The 18,989-nt window shown below is 38.0% G+C and overlaps 1 protein-coding gene and 1 long non-coding RNA gene across 27 annotated transcripts in view; one reads left to right on the top strand and one right to left on the bottom strand.

Moving 5' to 3' along the window:
- LOC132241013 (uncharacterized) overlaps positions 1 to 12,575 on the bottom strand; it is a 39,787-nt gene extending 27,212 nt beyond the window's left edge. Inside the window, exon 1 of the long non-coding RNA XR_009454445.1 lies at positions 12,511 to 12,575. This is a non-coding gene — a long non-coding RNA (uncharacterized LOC132241013). The remainder of the gene's footprint in view (positions 1 to 12,510) is intronic.
- Positions 1 to 18,989, top strand: part of SOX6 (SRY-box transcription factor 6) — a 550,404-nt gene that overhangs the window by 468,376 nt on the left and 63,039 nt on the right. For 20 of the 26 annotated variants that reach the window (XM_059709018.1, XM_059709013.1, XM_059709014.1 and 17 more), the window contains 3 exons: positions 3,623 to 3,772; positions 9,500 to 9,725; positions 12,547 to 12,734. In XM_059709018.1, coding sequence (XP_059565001.1) covers positions 3,623 to 3,772; positions 9,500 to 9,725; positions 12,547 to 12,734 — 564 coding nt within the window. The remainder of the gene's footprint in view (positions 1 to 3,622; positions 3,773 to 9,499; positions 9,726 to 12,546; positions 12,735 to 18,989) is intronic. The other 6 variants (XM_059709019.1, XM_059709001.1, XM_059709002.1 and 3 more) reach the window with 2 other exon arrangements.

Raw genomic sequence — 18,989 nt, 5'->3', positions numbered from 1 at the left:
AATGTTGCCTTCTTTCCTACCTCAGAGCCATAATAATTGATGTTTCTTCTTTCTGAAATGTTCATTATCAACCTTTCCACCTGGATAATTCTTACTTAAAATGTTACTTCCTTAGAGAAGCTATTCTGATCCTCCAGACTCTGCTAAATACCCTTATTAGATGGTCTCTTGACATTCTGTATTTTCCTTTCTCAGCACTTATCTTAACCATAATTTACAGTTACTGTCTAAGCATTTATTTAATATGTTTCTCTTTCTAGCTTCATCAAGGTAGGGATTATTTTCTGAGTTGCTTGTTGTGGTACCTCTAGTTTTTAGCACAGTGTTTAGTTAATAGTGAGCAGGTAATAAAGATCCATCATTGAACACATTCATCAATGCTGCAAACGTGCTTGAAAGGTGCAAAGGTTGCTTCATCATATATCCATTTGTACTTTTAATGATAACATTAGAGTGAGTGAGTCCTAAGCACTTACACAGTCTCGGGCATGCTGCTTCTGCTCTCTAGACCTCAGCTCATCAGTAGAATGGGGAGGTCAGACTCCGCTAAATGATATGTTAAAGTCCTTTCAGTTTTAGATGCCAAATATGTCAATGCTCAGCTTACCAAAATTTTAATGCTGACTACTTTATTAAAAATGAACTCATAAAATAGGTGGAATATTTTTAGCTTTAAAATAGTAAAAGCATTTGTAAAAGTGCTCCTCTAAAATGTGAGTGATTTTATAATTTTGAAAAATATTTAGCTAGACTTATTTTAACATTTATGTGCACTGCATTTATTTTACATATCTGGAAAAAGAAATAATTCAGTATCCCAGTCACTGAGCATTTCTCAAAATTGAAATGGAACAATCCATATTTATAAAAACACTCTTCACCAAATGTTAAATGTTTGTGAACTTTGGCTAATCCTGTTAGAAGCTTTACTACATTATTGATTTTTTTAAAAACCTCAACTGTATTTGGAAATGAATATTCATTATTATCATCATTATGACCAATAACTATGATCTAAGAATCCTATGTTATAAACTCTTATGTGATAGTTAATCAGAGTTTAACCTTCTCCCTATGTAAACAATTGATCTGTAAAGCAGTGATCTAGCTAAAATTATTCATTTGAATAACTAATATTTTATCTTCTTTCAAAAAAAGATACAGTAGCATTTAGAGAAACGTTTAAATTTATAAGTAACTGGGCTGAGAAGAAAACTTGGTGCTGCTCCATAGTTACTGCTCGAGCAGTATAATTGTGTTAGAAAAGTTTGATAATTATTGAGCAGCTATCTACCTGACATTTTAACAAACAACTTTAAATGAATCATTTCTCGTGAAACAATATAATTTAATTTGAACTGAATTTATTTTCCTTTTTTTAAACTCAACATCATAAAACTATTCATTACATACATAGTAAATATAATCATATGCCATTTCTGTTGCCTCATTTATAGAAAGAGAATATTTCACCTTCCTAACATCCAGTGGTTTTACATACTGTTAGTTAATTCAGAAAATATTGATTTGTTATCATTTATTTGCAAGGCATTGTTCTTGATGCCTGGCATCTATAATAATAAAAGCGTAATATGCTAATTAGACCGGACGGCTGAATGACCTTCTGGACGTCCTTCCAGACTACCTTCCTGATGAAGTCAGGGCTGCGAGGGCCGAGCCCTTGCATGAATTTCATGCATTGGGCCTCTAGTTAAAACACAATTAGATTGATCAGGACTTCAATAAGCTAACCGTGTATCAAAGATGATAAGAGATGTGCATAACCAAACAGAAGGTTAAAAATTGGGATAAGCATCACAAGGAAGGTGCAAGCTAGGCATTAAGGATCCATAGCTTACATCTTCTATACAACTTTGTTTGTTCCAAGACTTTGAATCTTCCTTAGTGCCTAACACAGAGCCCTGCATATAAAACATATACAATTGATGTTAGCTTAGCAGGTGAGCTGTGAAACTATTTTTTAAACCTATATCTGTTTGACAAACAGGATTCTTTTTATCAAAGTCAAACCTAAAGTCTTCAATCTGAAAAGCATGATACTTGACTTTCTTCTGATCTTGTGAATTACTGAGGTACAATGAAGGCATAAATGATATCTAAAGACTCTTGCCTCCCTAAGATTTCGTGACCCTTAAATACTCGATAGTCAGACATACTGGTCATGATACCAGCTACTATACAGTCAACACTTTTTCAGTTCTCCACCATCTCCACTTCAGTACAGAACTTTTCTGCACTGGCTTACACCAAGCAGAAAATTTTCCGGAAGATTCACTTGCCCCCCTTTAAAGACACCTGGATGAATTTCAAAGGAAAAGGATACAACAGGATAAGAAGGAAACAAAAAAGACAGTCCTCTTTACTCCCCTAAGTTTCAGCAGTTTGACTGACTCTTTCTTGTGAATTTTTCTTGCCACTGAGTCATTGCACACACAGAATTATGAAGCTTTAATTTCTTTAGAGGCTTGTTATATTAGAAAAATTGTTCCAAAGAAAGCAACAATCATGACATAAGCACATCTGGCTCTGGAAAATTATTCTTTATTAAGCTTTCATTTAATTACATGTGCTGAAAGGTCTGTTTTTGATTACTGTAATTTTTTTTATTTGTCCATCTGAATGATAGTAATACTGGAAATTACATACAAACCACCTGTTTTTTCTCCCCTACTAATGTGGCAAAGTTTGAGCTATTTTCTTTGTGGTTACTGAAACTAGGAAGTTTTCTACTTATTATGATATAATATGCCTATTAAGGTAAACGGCTTATTCTTGATAAGAGGAAAAGAAAATATTTAAATGGCGTTTTCAAGCATGAAATAGTGGTAAGATTGAGGTATCTGAATTCTGGTCAACTAGCAGTTCAACTAGTTAATGTGTCACCAATTTCATCCAAAACCTAATAAATTGGCAGTTAAGTATTTAACGTCCTGTGCTACAAGAAAGAAGCTTGACTTTTATTTTTTTACTATTATTTTTTCACAAATCTGGCTGTATTTACCTTAGGACCATGGTATGCACTGCCTAGAAATAAGACCCTGAGAAAAGAGCGATGTCCATTGGGCCTCAGGGATCTTGAGGGAAGCACTTTTATCCTTCAGAGAGATCAGAGGTCCCAGAGAAGCGTGGTCAGTACCAAATGAGAACAATGTTCTTGTAGGAAATCCCTAGGAAAGCTCAGATTAGTTTCTTAGTTCACGAATGTTAAAATTACAAGAATGGACACACCGACTTTTAAAGAACTTTTAGTAAAGATATTAGACACTAGAAAGAATCTTCGAGACCATTTAGTCAAATTCCTTTTTGGGCAATTGAAGAGAATGAGTTCTAGAGTGATCAAGTCCTTTGTTTAGGGACACAAAGTTATTGCTGGAAGGACCAGGGACAGGACAATGACTCCCATACCAGTACTTGTTTTTTTGTTTTGTTTTTTTGTTTTCTGTTACATTATTTGATCTCTCTTATTTTCCTCTTTAAAAAATTGTGAAAGAGAAATTGCAAAGCTGTCAGAGAAATAGTTATCTAACAATACGGTAAGTTTTTTTGAAACTCCATTTCAGCTGCATTTAAAGAGATAATGTTTGTCTTCCCTGTTTTGCAGCAGCTCTATGCCGCTCAGCTGGCCAGCATGCAGGTGTCACCTGGAGCAAAGATGCCATCAACTCCACAGCCACCAAACACAGCAGGGGCAGTCTCACCTACTGGGATAAAAAATGAAAAGAGAGGGACCAGCCCTGTAACTCAAGTTAAGGTACTTGCTTTGCAGGATTGTGGAAACAGTTTGGAAAATAGCTTCACAAAAAAGGTAGTGAACCAGGCTGTGCTGGGAATAAACAGCAGGAAGCAGAGCAACATAAAGGATCCCCAAATGCTCCTCTTTATGGTGAATTTCATGATTGAGCACTGAGAAACAGGTGTTTCCCGTTTGATAACAATAGTGCCATATTGTGAGATCTTTACCTAAATCCGCAAACTCACTTCTCAAGAGTTTTCCCCCTTAGGACTCCAGCTTTTATTTTTTAATGTTCACTGGCATGAATGGCCATGGTTTTATTACCAGTGTTTGTCATAGACTTGTGACATTTCTCTCTAAGTTTCTTAAACAGGTGGGGAGCCAACTTATACTACTAGAGAAGGAGGATCTCCACACTTTAGATTTAAAAAGGGGAACAAAAGGAGCCTAATGCTGGGCTTTATGTGGTTTTCTGATAAAGGTCTCCCCTTCAAAAATAGAAAGGTGGGCTCTGAAGAATGAGGGGTAGCATTGCATAATCATGTCTGATGCCATATAGGTTGTGATAAGATAAACAGGCTCTCCCAAGGTGTGGCTAGGACATTAATAGATACCTTTCCTCACTGATTTTCAGTGCCTAAGAATGGGGCGGCCAGGAAGGACTTGGTGACTAAGGGAAATTGATGCTCCATTCCAACTTTGTGCTGCAGCTGGTACCTATAGGTGGTACTGGTTGGTTTTTATGATTGCCTTTCCTTCCTATATTGAATTAACAAATTCAAACAATTCAGAAAAACAGTTGTTTTATATAATTGACTTATCTACTTAGAGGAGTATGCTAAGCACAGATGTATGATTGTAATGTGCCCAAAGTACTTCATTGGGGAGAAAATTTGCAATTATTAAATCTTCACATGGAAAATATCTAAAACTCAACAAAAAAGCATTGAATGCTACAGACTCACTGAAGTAATTTTATTTTCTAATATTTGCAGACAGAAATGTTGAGATTTCAGAAAGGACTTTATAGAAATGAATCCTAACTACCAAAGATAAGAAAAGTAACATCATTAAGAAAGATAGTCTGGCTGTGCCACACCTAGAGGAATTAGTTTAATGCCACCCATGTTTTTAGATTCTCCAAAGAACTACATGGACATTTATGCTTTGTTGTTAGAAATATTGAAATACGAAAATATGCTGTTTACATTTATTAAGGTAGCATAACTATGGTAACAGACTTTTTATATTCCAAGAGTTTTTATTTCTGAATAAGAGTCAGAACTCTACAACTCAAACCAAGGCACTTTGTTTAATTATAGTTGTTAGAGTATGAGCATATCAAACATCAGTGATTTGAGGTATTGAGTATTAGCTATTTTAACATGAAAAAGTCATTTTATAAGTGAATTGGCCAAATGGAACTGCACCAAACCAAGCCTTTACTGGATGAGTAAAATGTTCCCTGGTTAAATTTAAGTTTATATCTGCTTTCACCATTCCAGCTTCGTGGGCCAACTGAATTTTATTACTCACTTGACCACATGCAAATTCTTAGTTCTCTATATAATTTGACCTGACTATATTTTATGTTAATAACAAAGGAATTATTCCTCATATGTATGAGATTGTTTATTGTATGTGTGGGTAAAAATATATAGGCCAAAACATAAAACAAATGTTTTAAATTTTAAAAATAGCTCCTATCTATTATTGAAGAAGTTCTGAGAACAATCTTGTAATCTTCTAATTGAAAGAATTATGGTCACTAAAATATCTCACGTTTTTGTTTGTGTCATTGCTTTCTTTGTGTATATAACATGTCTACATCACAAAAGGCTAGTTCTCTGAAGGTAACAAAAATAGACACAAATGGTTTTATGTACCTTCTTTCCCCCAGAATTTTTATTCACTATAATTCTCAACATCAGAAGTCAGAATGCTTCTGTCTAAATTTCAGTTCAGTCATTTTTACCAGTCGTGTCACATTGGGCAAATTACTTAAACTTTCTTCAGACTTAATGTTCTCCATAAAATGAAAGTTAATATTATTATGGATCTTAAATGCGAGAATACATCCTCTAGCATTTAGTGAGTATTGCAAAATGTTAATGTAGTGGTGATGAGGCTGTTAATGATGATCTGATGGAAATAAAGAAGATGGTGGTGGTGGTAGTAGGGCTTGTGATTGAAATTTCTAGGTGTATACCGAGAGATACTAATGAACTACCTGGAGGGTTAACATTTTCAACTATGATGGAGGAACAGGGACCAGATATACTGTATCAGGTTAAACGACTGAAACTCAGGAAAAAATCTATAAAACAATGGTTTTCAGATATTTACAATAGGAGTATAGGACAGTGATCCCTGACTAAAAAGAAACAAGTGAGACAAAGACCATAGTTGTTTCAGCTTACTATCTAGAGCAGCATTCTCAACCTGTGGGTCGCGACCCCTTTGGAGGGTTGAACGACCCTTTCACAGGGGTCGCCTAAGACCATCAGAAAACACATATATAATTACATATTGTTTTTGTGATTAATCACTATGCTTTAATTATGTTCAATCTGTAACAATGAAATTGGGGGTCACCACAACATGAGGAACTGTATTAAAGGGTCGCGGCATTAGGAAGGTTGAGAACCACTGATCTAGAGGGAATTGCCAGGCAATCATCCAGGGAGGAGTACACATGAAGTTTGGCAGCCTCCCTTAGTAAGGAGATAGAGTTCATAGTTTAGGGATACTAAGGTGGATGGAATTTGTGAAGTGGGGTGCCAGTGAGGATAGTGCTGCACACAGAAAGTGCATTGAAGATCTATGGAAGGTTCCCCAAATTTAGCTGAGTATTGATTAGCATATGCATATGAGGAAACTATCTAACAACAGGGAAGATAAGATTAGCAGACAAAACAGTTGTAAGATTCACAAAGGACTGAGGATGGTGTGAATTCCCATTAGCTAGAGTAGAAAGTTCTCCTGACAGATGGCATATCCAGTAGAATCCCCAGAAGGGTGAGACCTCAGTAGTGGGGCCAAATTATCCCTAGATTAAAAGCAGCTCTGGACCTGTCTAACAGCACTTCAAAGTATGTCCAGAAAGGATTAAATTGTCCTGCATCTTAGCACTAAGTTCACAGATATTTAGAGGGATATACAAACTCTGACACCCAATGTAAAGTACACAATGTGTAGTGTCCACTCAATAATTATCAGGCGTTTGTAGAGGTTAGAAAATCTGAACAATAATGAGGGGAAAACTCAGTCAATAGAACCAGACCCCCAAAATGATACATATCATTGAAATAGCAGATAAAACAGTAAACACAGCTATTATAAGAGACAAATATAGCCAACTGAGGATTTAGGCAAATCTAATTCCCCCAAACACCCATAGAGTTTCTGTCAGGCCAGGACCAGCTGTGAGGACCAGTAGCAGGTCTGACAGGGTAGAAAGAGACTTGATGGGGAGCTGATAGGTGCTTCCCATGCCCAGTGGCATTGTTTGTACAAGTGCCAATTATTAAATTATAAAGATAAATAAATTGGAGTATATTCAAAGCTGAATAAAACCAGATGTTATAAATTCCATATGTTCAAGAAGTTAGGGAAAAACATAAGAGTTATAAGGCAAGACATGGAAGACCTAAATTGAATGTCTAGAGATGAAAAAAAAAAACAACAACAAAAAAACACTGTTTGAAAATTACACTCACTGGATTAGTATTGATTGAGATTAGCAACAAACTAGACATTACAGAAGAAAAGATTAGGGAACTTGATTACATGACAATGAGACTATCCAAAATTAAATACGGAGAAAAAAGGCAGTGCTGTGGGACATCAAATGACCTGATATATGCAACTGAAACCCCAGAAGAATGAAGGAACAGAAAACTATATTTAAGAAGTAATTGCTGATAATTTTTCAAATCTGAAGAAAACTCTGACCTTAGATATCTAAGAAGCTGAGTGAACCTAGCATCTGAATCACTATTATTTAGATATGAATAAAGTAACTGACTAGTCTAAATATCCTTTGAGTTTAGAACAAAAGGAAGTAAATTATAATTAAGCATATTGGATAATTTTGACATTCACAAAGGATGTAACTGCTACCTAAGAACCTATCCTATGTCTAGATGTAAATAAAAGAACATTGCATCATGGATGTGCCTGATTACCTGTTTCCTACCATGACAAAAACAGAACAAAACAAGAGCAAAAACACTGTAGGACATCCCTACATTATTGAATGACTTATTGTCTCTGATAGTATAGTAGTAAAGGGACCTAGGATTTGGAGTCCAATAAACTAGAATTCAGATTTTGTCCTTCCACGTAGAGCTTTGGACAGTGCTTTTATTGCTCTGACTCGGCTTCCTTTGTGAAGTTAGAACAATACTGCCCAACCTCATAGTTTATTGAAGGTGACATAAGCTAATATGTGTGAAAATGTCTAGCACAGTGCTTGGAACACAATAGCTCCTTTGTTGAATGTGATTTTTATTTTTTTTCGAGTTCTCCTTCCTGAGTAGTATTTTCTGGCATCCCTTTTTGTTGCCTCTTAAACAATGACCATTAATACTGGAAGAGACCTTAGAGATCAGCTAAAATCAGCTCCCCCCCCCCTTTTTCTTTCTACAGATGAAGAAATTGAGCCTCAGAGAGGTCACAGGGTTGCCAAGGGGGAGGATGTTCTGTTTCCAAGCTCTACTGTGTGTTTTAAACAATAACATTCAAAGCAAGTTCTCTGTGCTTCCTCAGAAGCAAAACAGGCCTTCACATTTGCTGACAATTTCATTTTAGAACACAATAATGCAGATCTTAAAACTGAGCATTTAAATGAATATGCTCATATTACAAGTAAGTTTTTAGCATGGTGGAAGTGTTGTTACGGGTGTTTTATGGCAGGATAAATGAGACAAAATAATGGCAAGGAGCTTAGCTTTTGAACTTCTGGTTAAACCAGAGTTACAAGCAAGATATTTGAGTCCTGTGCTCAGTATAGGACAGGTCTTAAAATAGACATTCTGTAAATATATGGAGCAAAGATATAAAGAGACATCACTTTAGACATGAAAAATAAATTGCATATAGCATGGTATGTAAAACATAATTATAATGTGTGCTAACTCTTTGCAAAAATTAATTTTAAACATGAGTAGAGACCAGAATACAGACCATGAAGAGTGCCCACACCCAGAAAGCCACATAGAAGCCATGCTGTGGCAGGCGGCTCCGGGCAGAGGCCCAGGAGATCAGAGAAGTCCTCCTGTGTTTCCATTTTTAAAGTACTGGCAATTGTTTGATTTAAAATATATATTAAAAAATTAGCTGCAGGGCCTATTTATAGTTCCAGGAACTTTTTAGAGAGAATAACACAAAAGCACTACAGAGCTGCTGAAATTTTAAATAATTCTTTGTGAATGCCCTAGGTTAATTTAGATCCCTGAAAACACATTAGGAAATTAAGCTGTAATGTGAGCTAATTCAGATTTTAATTTGGCAAAAAGAATGATCCAACTACACAGTTAATGTAAATAGAAGCATAACACAGGGAAATTAATGAGGTTTCCTTCGGATGAATCTTTGAGGAGGTAGATAATTAGCTCCTTTTGTTATGATTGTAGGAGAATGTGGCATTGTCTCTGAGGTGTAAAATAACTGTGGCTTACTAAGTGATAATGTGCTTCATTTGTCTTTTTCTTTTTAATAATTATTTATGTTAAACTCCCGTAGGATGAAGCTGCAGCACAGCCGCTGAACCTCTCATCCAGACCCAAGACAGCAGAGCCTGTCAAGTCCCCAACCTCTCCCACCCAGAGCCTCTTCCCAGCCAGCAAAACCAGCCCAGTCAGCCTGCCCAACAAAAGCGGCATCCCCAGCCCCATTGCAGGGAGCCTGGGAAGGGGATCCTCTCTAGGTAAATGGAAAGGTCAACACCAGGAAGAGACTTATGAATTAGGTAACAGAACCCACACCTGTTGAGCGATGACTGATCCTTGCTTCCAAAGTGTTGCTTAGTCCAAGAAAAAGAAAAAAAAAAAGTAAAATCTGTCCTACTGAAACATAACCCGATTTGGCGCCCTTTGGGTTATTAGAGCTTTTGGGAAAGGCCATCATATAAATTCTGCTGGGATGGGTTCTTTAGATGATGATGAATTCGATCCAGCAAATCAGACTGTTGGGAATTTCTGTGTTCGATCAGTGCTTTGCCACTAAAGTAACTCTGGGCAGAAGGCGTGACCATGAGTTCTCCGAGGACCTAGAGTGTCCCTGGTCTCAAAGCTGCCCACCAAAATTCCAAAATTCCTTTCAAATGTTATGTTTTCTTTTTAAAATGTATTTGAATTTCACATCTAATCTATTAGTTTGCATTAAAACAAATCTGCGTGAAATAAAATTGGAATATAGTAAGATATAATGATCCTCTGGCTTCTTAGAGTTGCTGACACGTGGCCAGGTCTCTCTAGGAACGCTCACACCCCGTGTGAGAAGTGTGCAGGGAAATCATGGCTTCTGGCGTCAGACGGACTTGGACTAAGAGCCTTTACTTACTAGCTGTATAATCCTGGGAAAGATACTTAATCTTTTAAACTTTAGTTTCCTAATCTTTGAAGGGGGGATATTATTACCTTGCTCATAGGTTGTTATGAGCATTAAGAGAGAAAAATGCATATAAATTGTCTAGCGTGGTGTCTGGCACTTTTAAGGGGTAAGGTTTAAAACGGCTGGGCTGAGTGAATACCAGCACCCTTACAAGTACGTGTGGAATGAAGCTTGTGAAAAACTTGTCAGGAGCTCTATTACTTTATTGTTACTATACTCTTTAAGTCTCTCACTTTTCAAATAAAGACACAGACATTCAAAGGGATTAGGGACTAGTGCTAGCATTTCTTCACCATATTACCTTCCTTGTGTTATTGAGTCCTGGAGCCTGAAATGCATATTGCAGTAAGTTAAATAATGTGTACATGTAGCCATTTACAGCTTACCATTTTTGCCTATTTGATTTTGTCACAGTAATCTTATGAGTTAGGTAGTGTAGTGTTATTACCCTGGTTGTATGTAAATGGGGTCCTCACAGGTAAAATGACTTGCCCACAACCATGTAGCTGTGCAGTCAATGGAACTAAGGCCAGACTCCATGTCCTCTCCCACGTAATCAGTGCTCCTTTTGTGAACCCACAGTTGGGGCATTTTCTGAACTGTGCTGAGTCGAAGGCAGAGGTGAGTCGTCCTCACTGAAATTTGCACATTAGGAGCCACACAGTGGCCTGTTCTCATTTTGAGTCAGGATGCCTTTTGGGAGCCCGAGATCCTCAGCCCAGGTTAGTGGGTTTGCCTGGGAGCAAGGACCAAAGCAAATCCGGTGTGTGAATGTGACCACTGGATCATCAGAAGCTGCGAGATGAGGAAAAAGCCAGCATCAGTAAATAATAATTGACTTGATCTTGAAATGGCCCTCTATTATCCATTTCCGAGTTTTGTTGGGAAAGCATTGATTTGCTGTGTTGAGCATTGTGAGGGACGGAGGTAACCCTGTTACTGGCCCTGCTTTTATGAAGTTTATACTTCAGCAGAGCATATGTCTTAGATCCTGAACTAGAAATGGGCTGAAGTAATGCTCTCTGCTCCAGACAACATAGGAGAGATTTTTTGGTATCAGAAAAGCTTCAGAGAACAAGATATGGGTTTCTATATCCTAAAAAGTGACTGATTTTAAAATTTTCCCATAGATAGCCTTAGGAATATTTTCTAAAAGCAAAGGCATGTGCGCATGTACACACACACACACACACACACACACACACACACACAGACATGGGCCATGAAATGCTCATACCAGGTTACAAACAAGTGGGTTTGAAATCTACCAATCAGCAAGCTATTGTTTTATTTTTCTCTAGAACTGGAAAAACTTCTCTAAAGTATAAATTTTAACCTATAGTATAATGCAAGATATGAAGGAAAATTAGTCGGTTTAATTTTAAAAATTTTCCCACTGTGTTGCATGGAACATAATGAAAGTAAATATTTATTATCGCGTTATTTGAAGCTTTGTTCTTATGTGAAAACCATCCCCACTCATACAGCCTTGCTGTCAGGAAGGCAGGAAGCTGAGAGCAGTGGGTGATCGGGCTGGGGGCAGGGAACGGGTTGTCATTCTCTTGGTAAATAACTGAGGAAGCATGATGAGTAGAATGCTTCATTAACCAGCCAGTGACTGGGGAACGGAGAGTGTGGGGTGTTTCTTCCCGCCCCCTCTCGCCTGCAGTGGACATACAAACACACACATACAGATGTCACTGAAGCACACATGTAGCCTCGCAGATCCTTTCTGCTAGGCCAGCAATAGCTTTCCAGAATTAGCACACCAAACATAATGAGCAGCCTGAACAGACATCTCTGTCCCCTCTTCCCACCTCTTTCTTCCCCTCTACTCTCCGGTTAATTGTTAGACATAGCAGCGCAGATAAATGTATACACACAATTGGAATCCAGGAACCTTCATCTGTGAGGTGGATTGACAGCCCAGATAAACTGGAGTGCTAGGGCATCCTCCAAGAGCTAAAACACAAAGCAAAACAAAACCAAAACCCAAAACCACCACCAACAAAACAACTGGCCTTCTGTGCTCCGTGTACAGTATTGTGATATTCTTAGTAGCAAACTTGCCCCTTCCTTGTTTGGCAAATGCAGCATTCTACAGGGGAGTGGAGAGCAGCATATTTTGTAAAGATTCTCACCTCACAAGCCTCTGATAATGCATCCTGTGTGTGCAGATATCCTGTCCAGTCTCAACTCCCCTGCCCTGTTTGGGGATCAGGATACGGTGATGAAAGCCATTCAGGAGGCTCGGAAGATGCGAGAGCAGATCCAGCGGGAGCAACAGCAGCAACAGCCACACGGGGTTGATGGGAAACTGGCCTCCATGAATAATATGGGGCTGAACAACTGCAGGAATGAAAAGGTAAAACTGGCTTCCCTCCTTCACTGGCTCGCTGGCCCCATTGGCTCCTTCTCATTTGGCTCTTTCCAGGCTCTCAAGCATCAATGAGGCACTCAACCTACCTGCCCATTGTTGTCTTCCTGTCCTGTTCCAAAAGATTTAGAAATATCTTAAAATAAAGGGGATATGTGAGGTTACTAGAATAAGAATATAATATTTAAAAAGAAGCTTATACGGTCATGATGGGATAGATTACTATAACTCATCACTGAATTTGCTTTAAGCTTCCTATCAGCCAGAGCAAAAAATAAAACAAAGCAGCTTATAGAATGCATTTGCTGATTTTCTTGTTGTTGTTGTTTAACAAATATTTATCAAGTGCTTATGTTATGAAAGATACTGTTTTAGGCATGGGAGATGCAACAGTTAACAAATCAGATAAAAATCCCTGCTCTCATAGAGCTGACATTCTAATAGGGGAACACAGATGACCAAAAAAAATAATATGAAATATATAATGCAATGCCAGCAGTATTAGGAGTGAATAAGTGCTTTGAGAAAAATAGAAGCAAGTTCAGGGAATAGGGATTGTGGGGTTGCTCCTTTAGAAAGGGAGGTAAGGACTCTGAGAAAGTGACACTGAGTAGAGATATGAATGAAGTCATGGTGCATTGAGGTCCTGCTGCATGACAGAAGGGGACGCATGGGACAGAGCATGGTAGACCTTGTGGGCCTTGGAAAGACTTTGCATTTTACCCTGTGGTGGGAACCCTTAGATGGGTTTTGTCCAGAGCATTGACATGATATGACTTACCTACAAAAAGATCATTCGTGTGATGTGTGAGAATGGACTGTAGGAGGTTAAGAATGGGGACAGTTGAGAGGCTTTTGTAGTTTATTGAGTGAAATAATCCCATTATCTGATGAATGAATGATCCTTGCCATTCCATGGCTTGTTGCTGCATCACTGCAATTTCTGCCTCCCTCTTCACATAGCTGTCTTCTGTGTCCCTGTCTCTCCAAATCTCCCTCTTCTTAGAAGGACGTTAGTCATTGGATGTGGTTCTACCCTAATCCAGGATGACCTTATTTTAACTTGATTTTATCTGCAAAGACCCTATTTCCAAATAAGGCCCCATTTTCAGGTACCAAAGGTGAGGGCTTGAATATATCTTTTTGGGGGACACAAGTCAACCAATTAGTGGGATACAGAGCCATTGCTCATTTCATATCATCCTCCCATTCTTGATGGATCTATGTTAGCTAGGAGACAGCTGGGATACTGGAGGCTGGGAAGGGGTTTGAGGGGATGGAACTCTCATAGCATGTCTGTGACCAAAGCCCTCACCAGATTACAAAGCTTAGCTCTGGAAGTGTTGCCTTCTCAAAGCTTAATAAAGAATTCAACTTTACTCTCAGTTCTCATTGCATTGAATTACTGAAGTTAAGATTAAATATATATGTATACGTGTGTGTGTGTGGTATGTGTTTGTGTGTGTATACTATTTAAATATAATCATTATTGGACACCCTGCCTTGATTGATCCTCAGGTCGGAGAGAGACTATCTGGGGAAATGGCAGGTCTTTCGGTACCTGTTAAGCCATAAACATTTATATACTTGGGACTTGTCAGGCACTTGCCAGCCACTGGATCAGTTCAGTCAAGTGCTTCATTCTCCATGAAGTGCTTCATCCTTGGCAGTGGGCTCACAAGGCAGAGCCCTTCTTTAAGAGATCCTTTAATAGATGGTCAGGACCACAAGGGAAAAAAAGGCTTTGTCCCCAAAGTCTTCTACCTCTCTGATAGTAAAGATAAACACAGAGTCATTCTTTTGACCTAAGATACTGTCTTGGGCTCAGTGAGAACACCATGGAAAAATAACATATTTAATTTTAATGTAAATAACTTCCTAAGATCCTTTCTTTGAACATGGGTAGGTAAAGAAGTTTTGGCATAGGGCTAATGAGTGGGAAATTGGGTTAAAAACGAGGGTTTATGCACCATGGACCATCTCCTACTTTACAATTTTGTCCAGGGTTAATCCTAAAATTAATTTGAGACACATGTCAGTGATTTGTTTAATTGAGTCTTTTTTATTTATTAGTTTTCAAATGAAGTAATATATACTTACTGAAAATTCTGGTAATACAGAAAGATATATGGTGAAAAGCTAATTAGCCTCCTCACCCCATTAACTACCATTAATGATTCAAAAATTTTCTTTGAGTAGTAACAACCATTAGTGATTCAGAAATTTTCTTTGCATATATGAGAAAGTATTAATGATTTTAAAAATATATATTCTCACTTGGAATAGTAGTCACTGAGTGTCACCAACTACGTGATATTTGGCAAGTTGCTTAACCTCTCTGACTCTCAATTCCTTCATAAATAATATAAAAGTAGTAATCTGGGTTACAATGACATAAGCTTATGTGAATATACCCAGCCCAACTCCTGGTACAGAGTAGGAACTTCCTTTTTTTAAAAAATATATTTTATTGATTTATTACAGAGAGGAAAGGCAAGAGAGAGAGAGTTAGAAACATTGATGAGAGAGAAGCATCGATCAGCAGCCTCCTGCACACCCCCCACTGGGGATGTGCCCGCAACCAAGGTACATGCCCTTGACCAGAATCGAACCTGGGACCTCTCAGTCCGCAGGCCGACGCTCTATCCACTGAGCCAAACTGGTCCCGGCAGAACTTTCTTATCTTATGTTTCCATACCTTTTTCAAACTGAATTTATTGGAGTGATATTGGTTCACCAAAACATACATCATCTACACCCTGAATCGTGTGTCCACCTCCCCAAGCAAAGTTTCTTTCTGTCCCCACTTTTCCCTGCCTTTGCCCACCTCCATCTCCACCTCCCCCTGTTTCCCTCTGGCTATCACCACACTGTTGTCCATGTCTATGTGTTATGTAAATATGTTTTTTTCGTTAATCTCTTCACCTTCTTTCATTCAACACCCCCCCACACACACACCCCTCCCCCCTGACAGCTGTCAGTCTGTTGCATGTATTATTTCCAACTAAATCATGGTGGGTTTTAAATATGTGGAACAAATATACTACTTTGTCACAGATATGAGATCCTCACACAATAGTAGGAGGGTCAGTAGAAGGAAGCAGTAGATGTGTTGGCATATTGGCCAACTCACATACTTAATCTCCTTTCCAACTGAGGTAATATACAAAGTTAGAAACTTCAGATTTATTAGATTAAATCATGGTTTCTCAGCCTTGGCATTATTGACATTTTTGCCCTGGTAATTCTTGGGGCTACTAATTTGGCCTCTATTTATTAGATGTCAACAGCATTCCCCCCCTTTGTGACAATTAAAAATGACTTTAGACATTGCCAGATGTCTTCTATTGGCGGAGGGAGGACAGAATTACCACTAATTGAAAAACACTGGGCTCAGTAAAATATATTTAGAATTAATACATTTCAGAAATTTCATTCCACAAAAAACTAATTATTTCATTTAAATAACCATATTATTATTAAATTATGAAAAATAACTTGCCTTTGACTAATGTCATGAATGAAATATTTCTTTGAAAAATACTATGGAAATTTTTGTTTGGAATATTAACATAAAGAGTATTTAAAATAGAATGTGTATATATGCTATTTAGTTTGTGGGGAAAAGAGACATGTGTTCAGTACTGGTGCAGCAATTCGGCCTTTCAGTGCAGACCCTCAGTCCTATTAAGCAGGCTTAGAATAGCAGCATCCTGATCTATAACCTAGCAGGACATTAGCACTGGACACACCTTGCTTTCAGCAGTGACTCTCTCTGTGTCTGACACTGTGACCTGAGATAGTTGAATTTGTACCATCAATTGGAGTTGAAGTTCAAAGTTAATGCACTATTAACTTCAAACACAGTTCAATTTTAAATATTTCTCACTGAGTTTTCTTAATTCATTTTGGAAGAAGACGTCTGAGGTTCTGAAATAAGAACACCTTATTTCACACTAGAAGACAAGGAAGAGAGATGAGAGATTAGGCTAAGATCAAAAGTAATGATGAAAAACCAAACTTGACCTAAAACATATCACATTGAATATGACTCAGAAAGCTCTGGTTTCCCGGTTAAAGGGAGTTGTCTCAGCCGATGACTACTGGTTGAATTTGGAGCACTGGAAAAGTCCATGACATTCAGGGATGTGTTCACAAGCTCTCCTTAACTTTTGTGAGCCCCCTCCCCAATAGTGTCTGTCATTTGAACATACATTTTGTGGTTGTGTAGGCTTTGTTTAGTTTCTAGAGTCGGTATCTATTCTTGCTTATTAAGTTAGTTGCAGTCAGAAGAGTAAATTTAGAACGTTAAAGGACTCCTGTTATGGTAGATTTGGTTCTCTTATCATCAAAATAATCCATCTTAATTTTATGAACTTCCATAGGACACTAATTTTTCTTCTGGAGCATCAGACCTTCTGACATCAAAGAGGGTAAATATATAATGTGAAATAAGGTTGATAAAATGTATTGTTTCAAATTTAACTGTCTTCAAAATTGTCCATTTTGGAATTATCTCAGTTTCCTTAAATATAAAGATCTATAAATTAGATTTATGAATTTGTTCTCATAATCTGTAATACAGTTTTATAAAAGTTTTCACAGTGTTGCTGTCATAAAACTTTATAATTTATTAAGCATCCCTGGTTGCTCTCTTATTTGGACATTCTTTATAAAGGGGTGTGTCCTAGAAGCAGATGATGAGGTGGAAATTAGTGAGCAGGTTTATTGGGGAGTTCTCTTTCTGATTGCCACCTATGTAATGGAAAGGATCAAAGCAATGCAGTCTCAACCAACCTCAGCCAAGCCCATAGGAAGCTTGGAGCCTGCCATGTCCATTCAGAATGCCCCAAGTGGCGGGGGTGAGTTTTTACACACTTGTGTCAACCAGTTTTTGGATGAGGGCTTCCTTTGGAAGTCTCTTCAGCTAGGTCAATGCCAAACAGCTGAGGGTGAGCTACCAACATATTTTGCAGCTGAGGGAAGAAATCTTTCAGTCCTAAAGGAGAAATCTGGGCAGTGCATCACAATGTCCATTGTAGATTGTTTGTATGACATGTAGTAACATTAAATGTATATAAAACATGTTTGATATGTACATAAATGTGGACAAGCATTTACTACACAGTCATAGAAGTGCTTGTGTCTTTATAATACGGAATCGCAAATATGTTCATATGAATACATGTCTACCCATGGTGCATTTCACCTTATTGGGTAAATCCCTATTTGGCGCTTTTAAAATGAAACATTTTTAACTTGATCAGCCAGAACGGCACCAATGGAGATGTTCTGGTTGGTTGTGTCACAAGATATTTAGGGGCTGTTAAATATATAGATTGTAGGGACAATAGACTGTAACGGCACCTTAGGAGCTGTTCTGCCCCATCATTTCCACATAGCTTCTGTGCATGGACTGTGAGTGCCTTGCCAGCAGAAGTCTAAGTTACTGTCCTGGCTTTTAGCTTTCCACCCCAAGAACACCAGCCATCTCTATCCCTCAGTACCAGTGCAATTAGATTAGATTATAGGCTAATTGCTTACCAACTTTTGTTATTTTGACATCTCTAAGACAGAGTATTTTAGCCATAACAGTACACAGCAGAGTTTTAAATAAGATGCTTCTAAATGTTCTTAGAGGTAAGTTAGAAGAGAGGCAAGGCAGGGTGGGCTTTCTTAGTGTTAAAGCGTGTTCTCTGACTTTTCTGAGCTTCTTAATGTTTGAATGCTGACTTGACAATTGGTTAGAGCACTGTCCTTCATAGGTATTATACAACTTGGGAATCTGGTTAATTAGCTCATTTTAATCATCTTGAGGAGCCAGTAGACTGATTGCCTACTGATCAGAGCTGCTCATAAATAGGTAGATTATACATCCGTACACATGTAACCTGAACTGCTGCCCCATTCATCTTTGGAGAGTCTCTTAAGAAAAAAGCTTGATCTCATTGGGTGTCAAAGTGAGCTGCCGTGGACACTATGATCACACTTAGCCTGCCTCTCAAGTATGTTTGTGGGATTAAAACTGCACAGTGAAGGATTGGATGGGACATTACATTTGATCTAGTCCAATTACTTCAATTCACAGATGGGAAAACGAAGACCTAGAGAAAGACAATGACTTGCCCATGATCACACAGTGTATTCATGGCAGAGCATGAATTAAGCCCCAGCTTTTTCTTAGTCAATAACATTACTATTTTTAGAATAGTACCAGATTAGTTTTCTATGAGATCTTTAAGC

This window comes from Myotis daubentonii, chromosome 9 (genome assembly GCF_963259705.1).
Source record: "Myotis daubentonii chromosome 9, mMyoDau2.1, whole genome shotgun sequence".
In the NCBI taxonomy this organism is placed as follows: Eukaryota; Metazoa; Chordata; class Mammalia; order Chiroptera; family Vespertilionidae; genus Myotis; species Myotis daubentonii.
The sequence above is the reverse complement of the archived record's forward strand: the minus strand, read 5'-3'. Positions and strand labels throughout refer to the sequence as shown.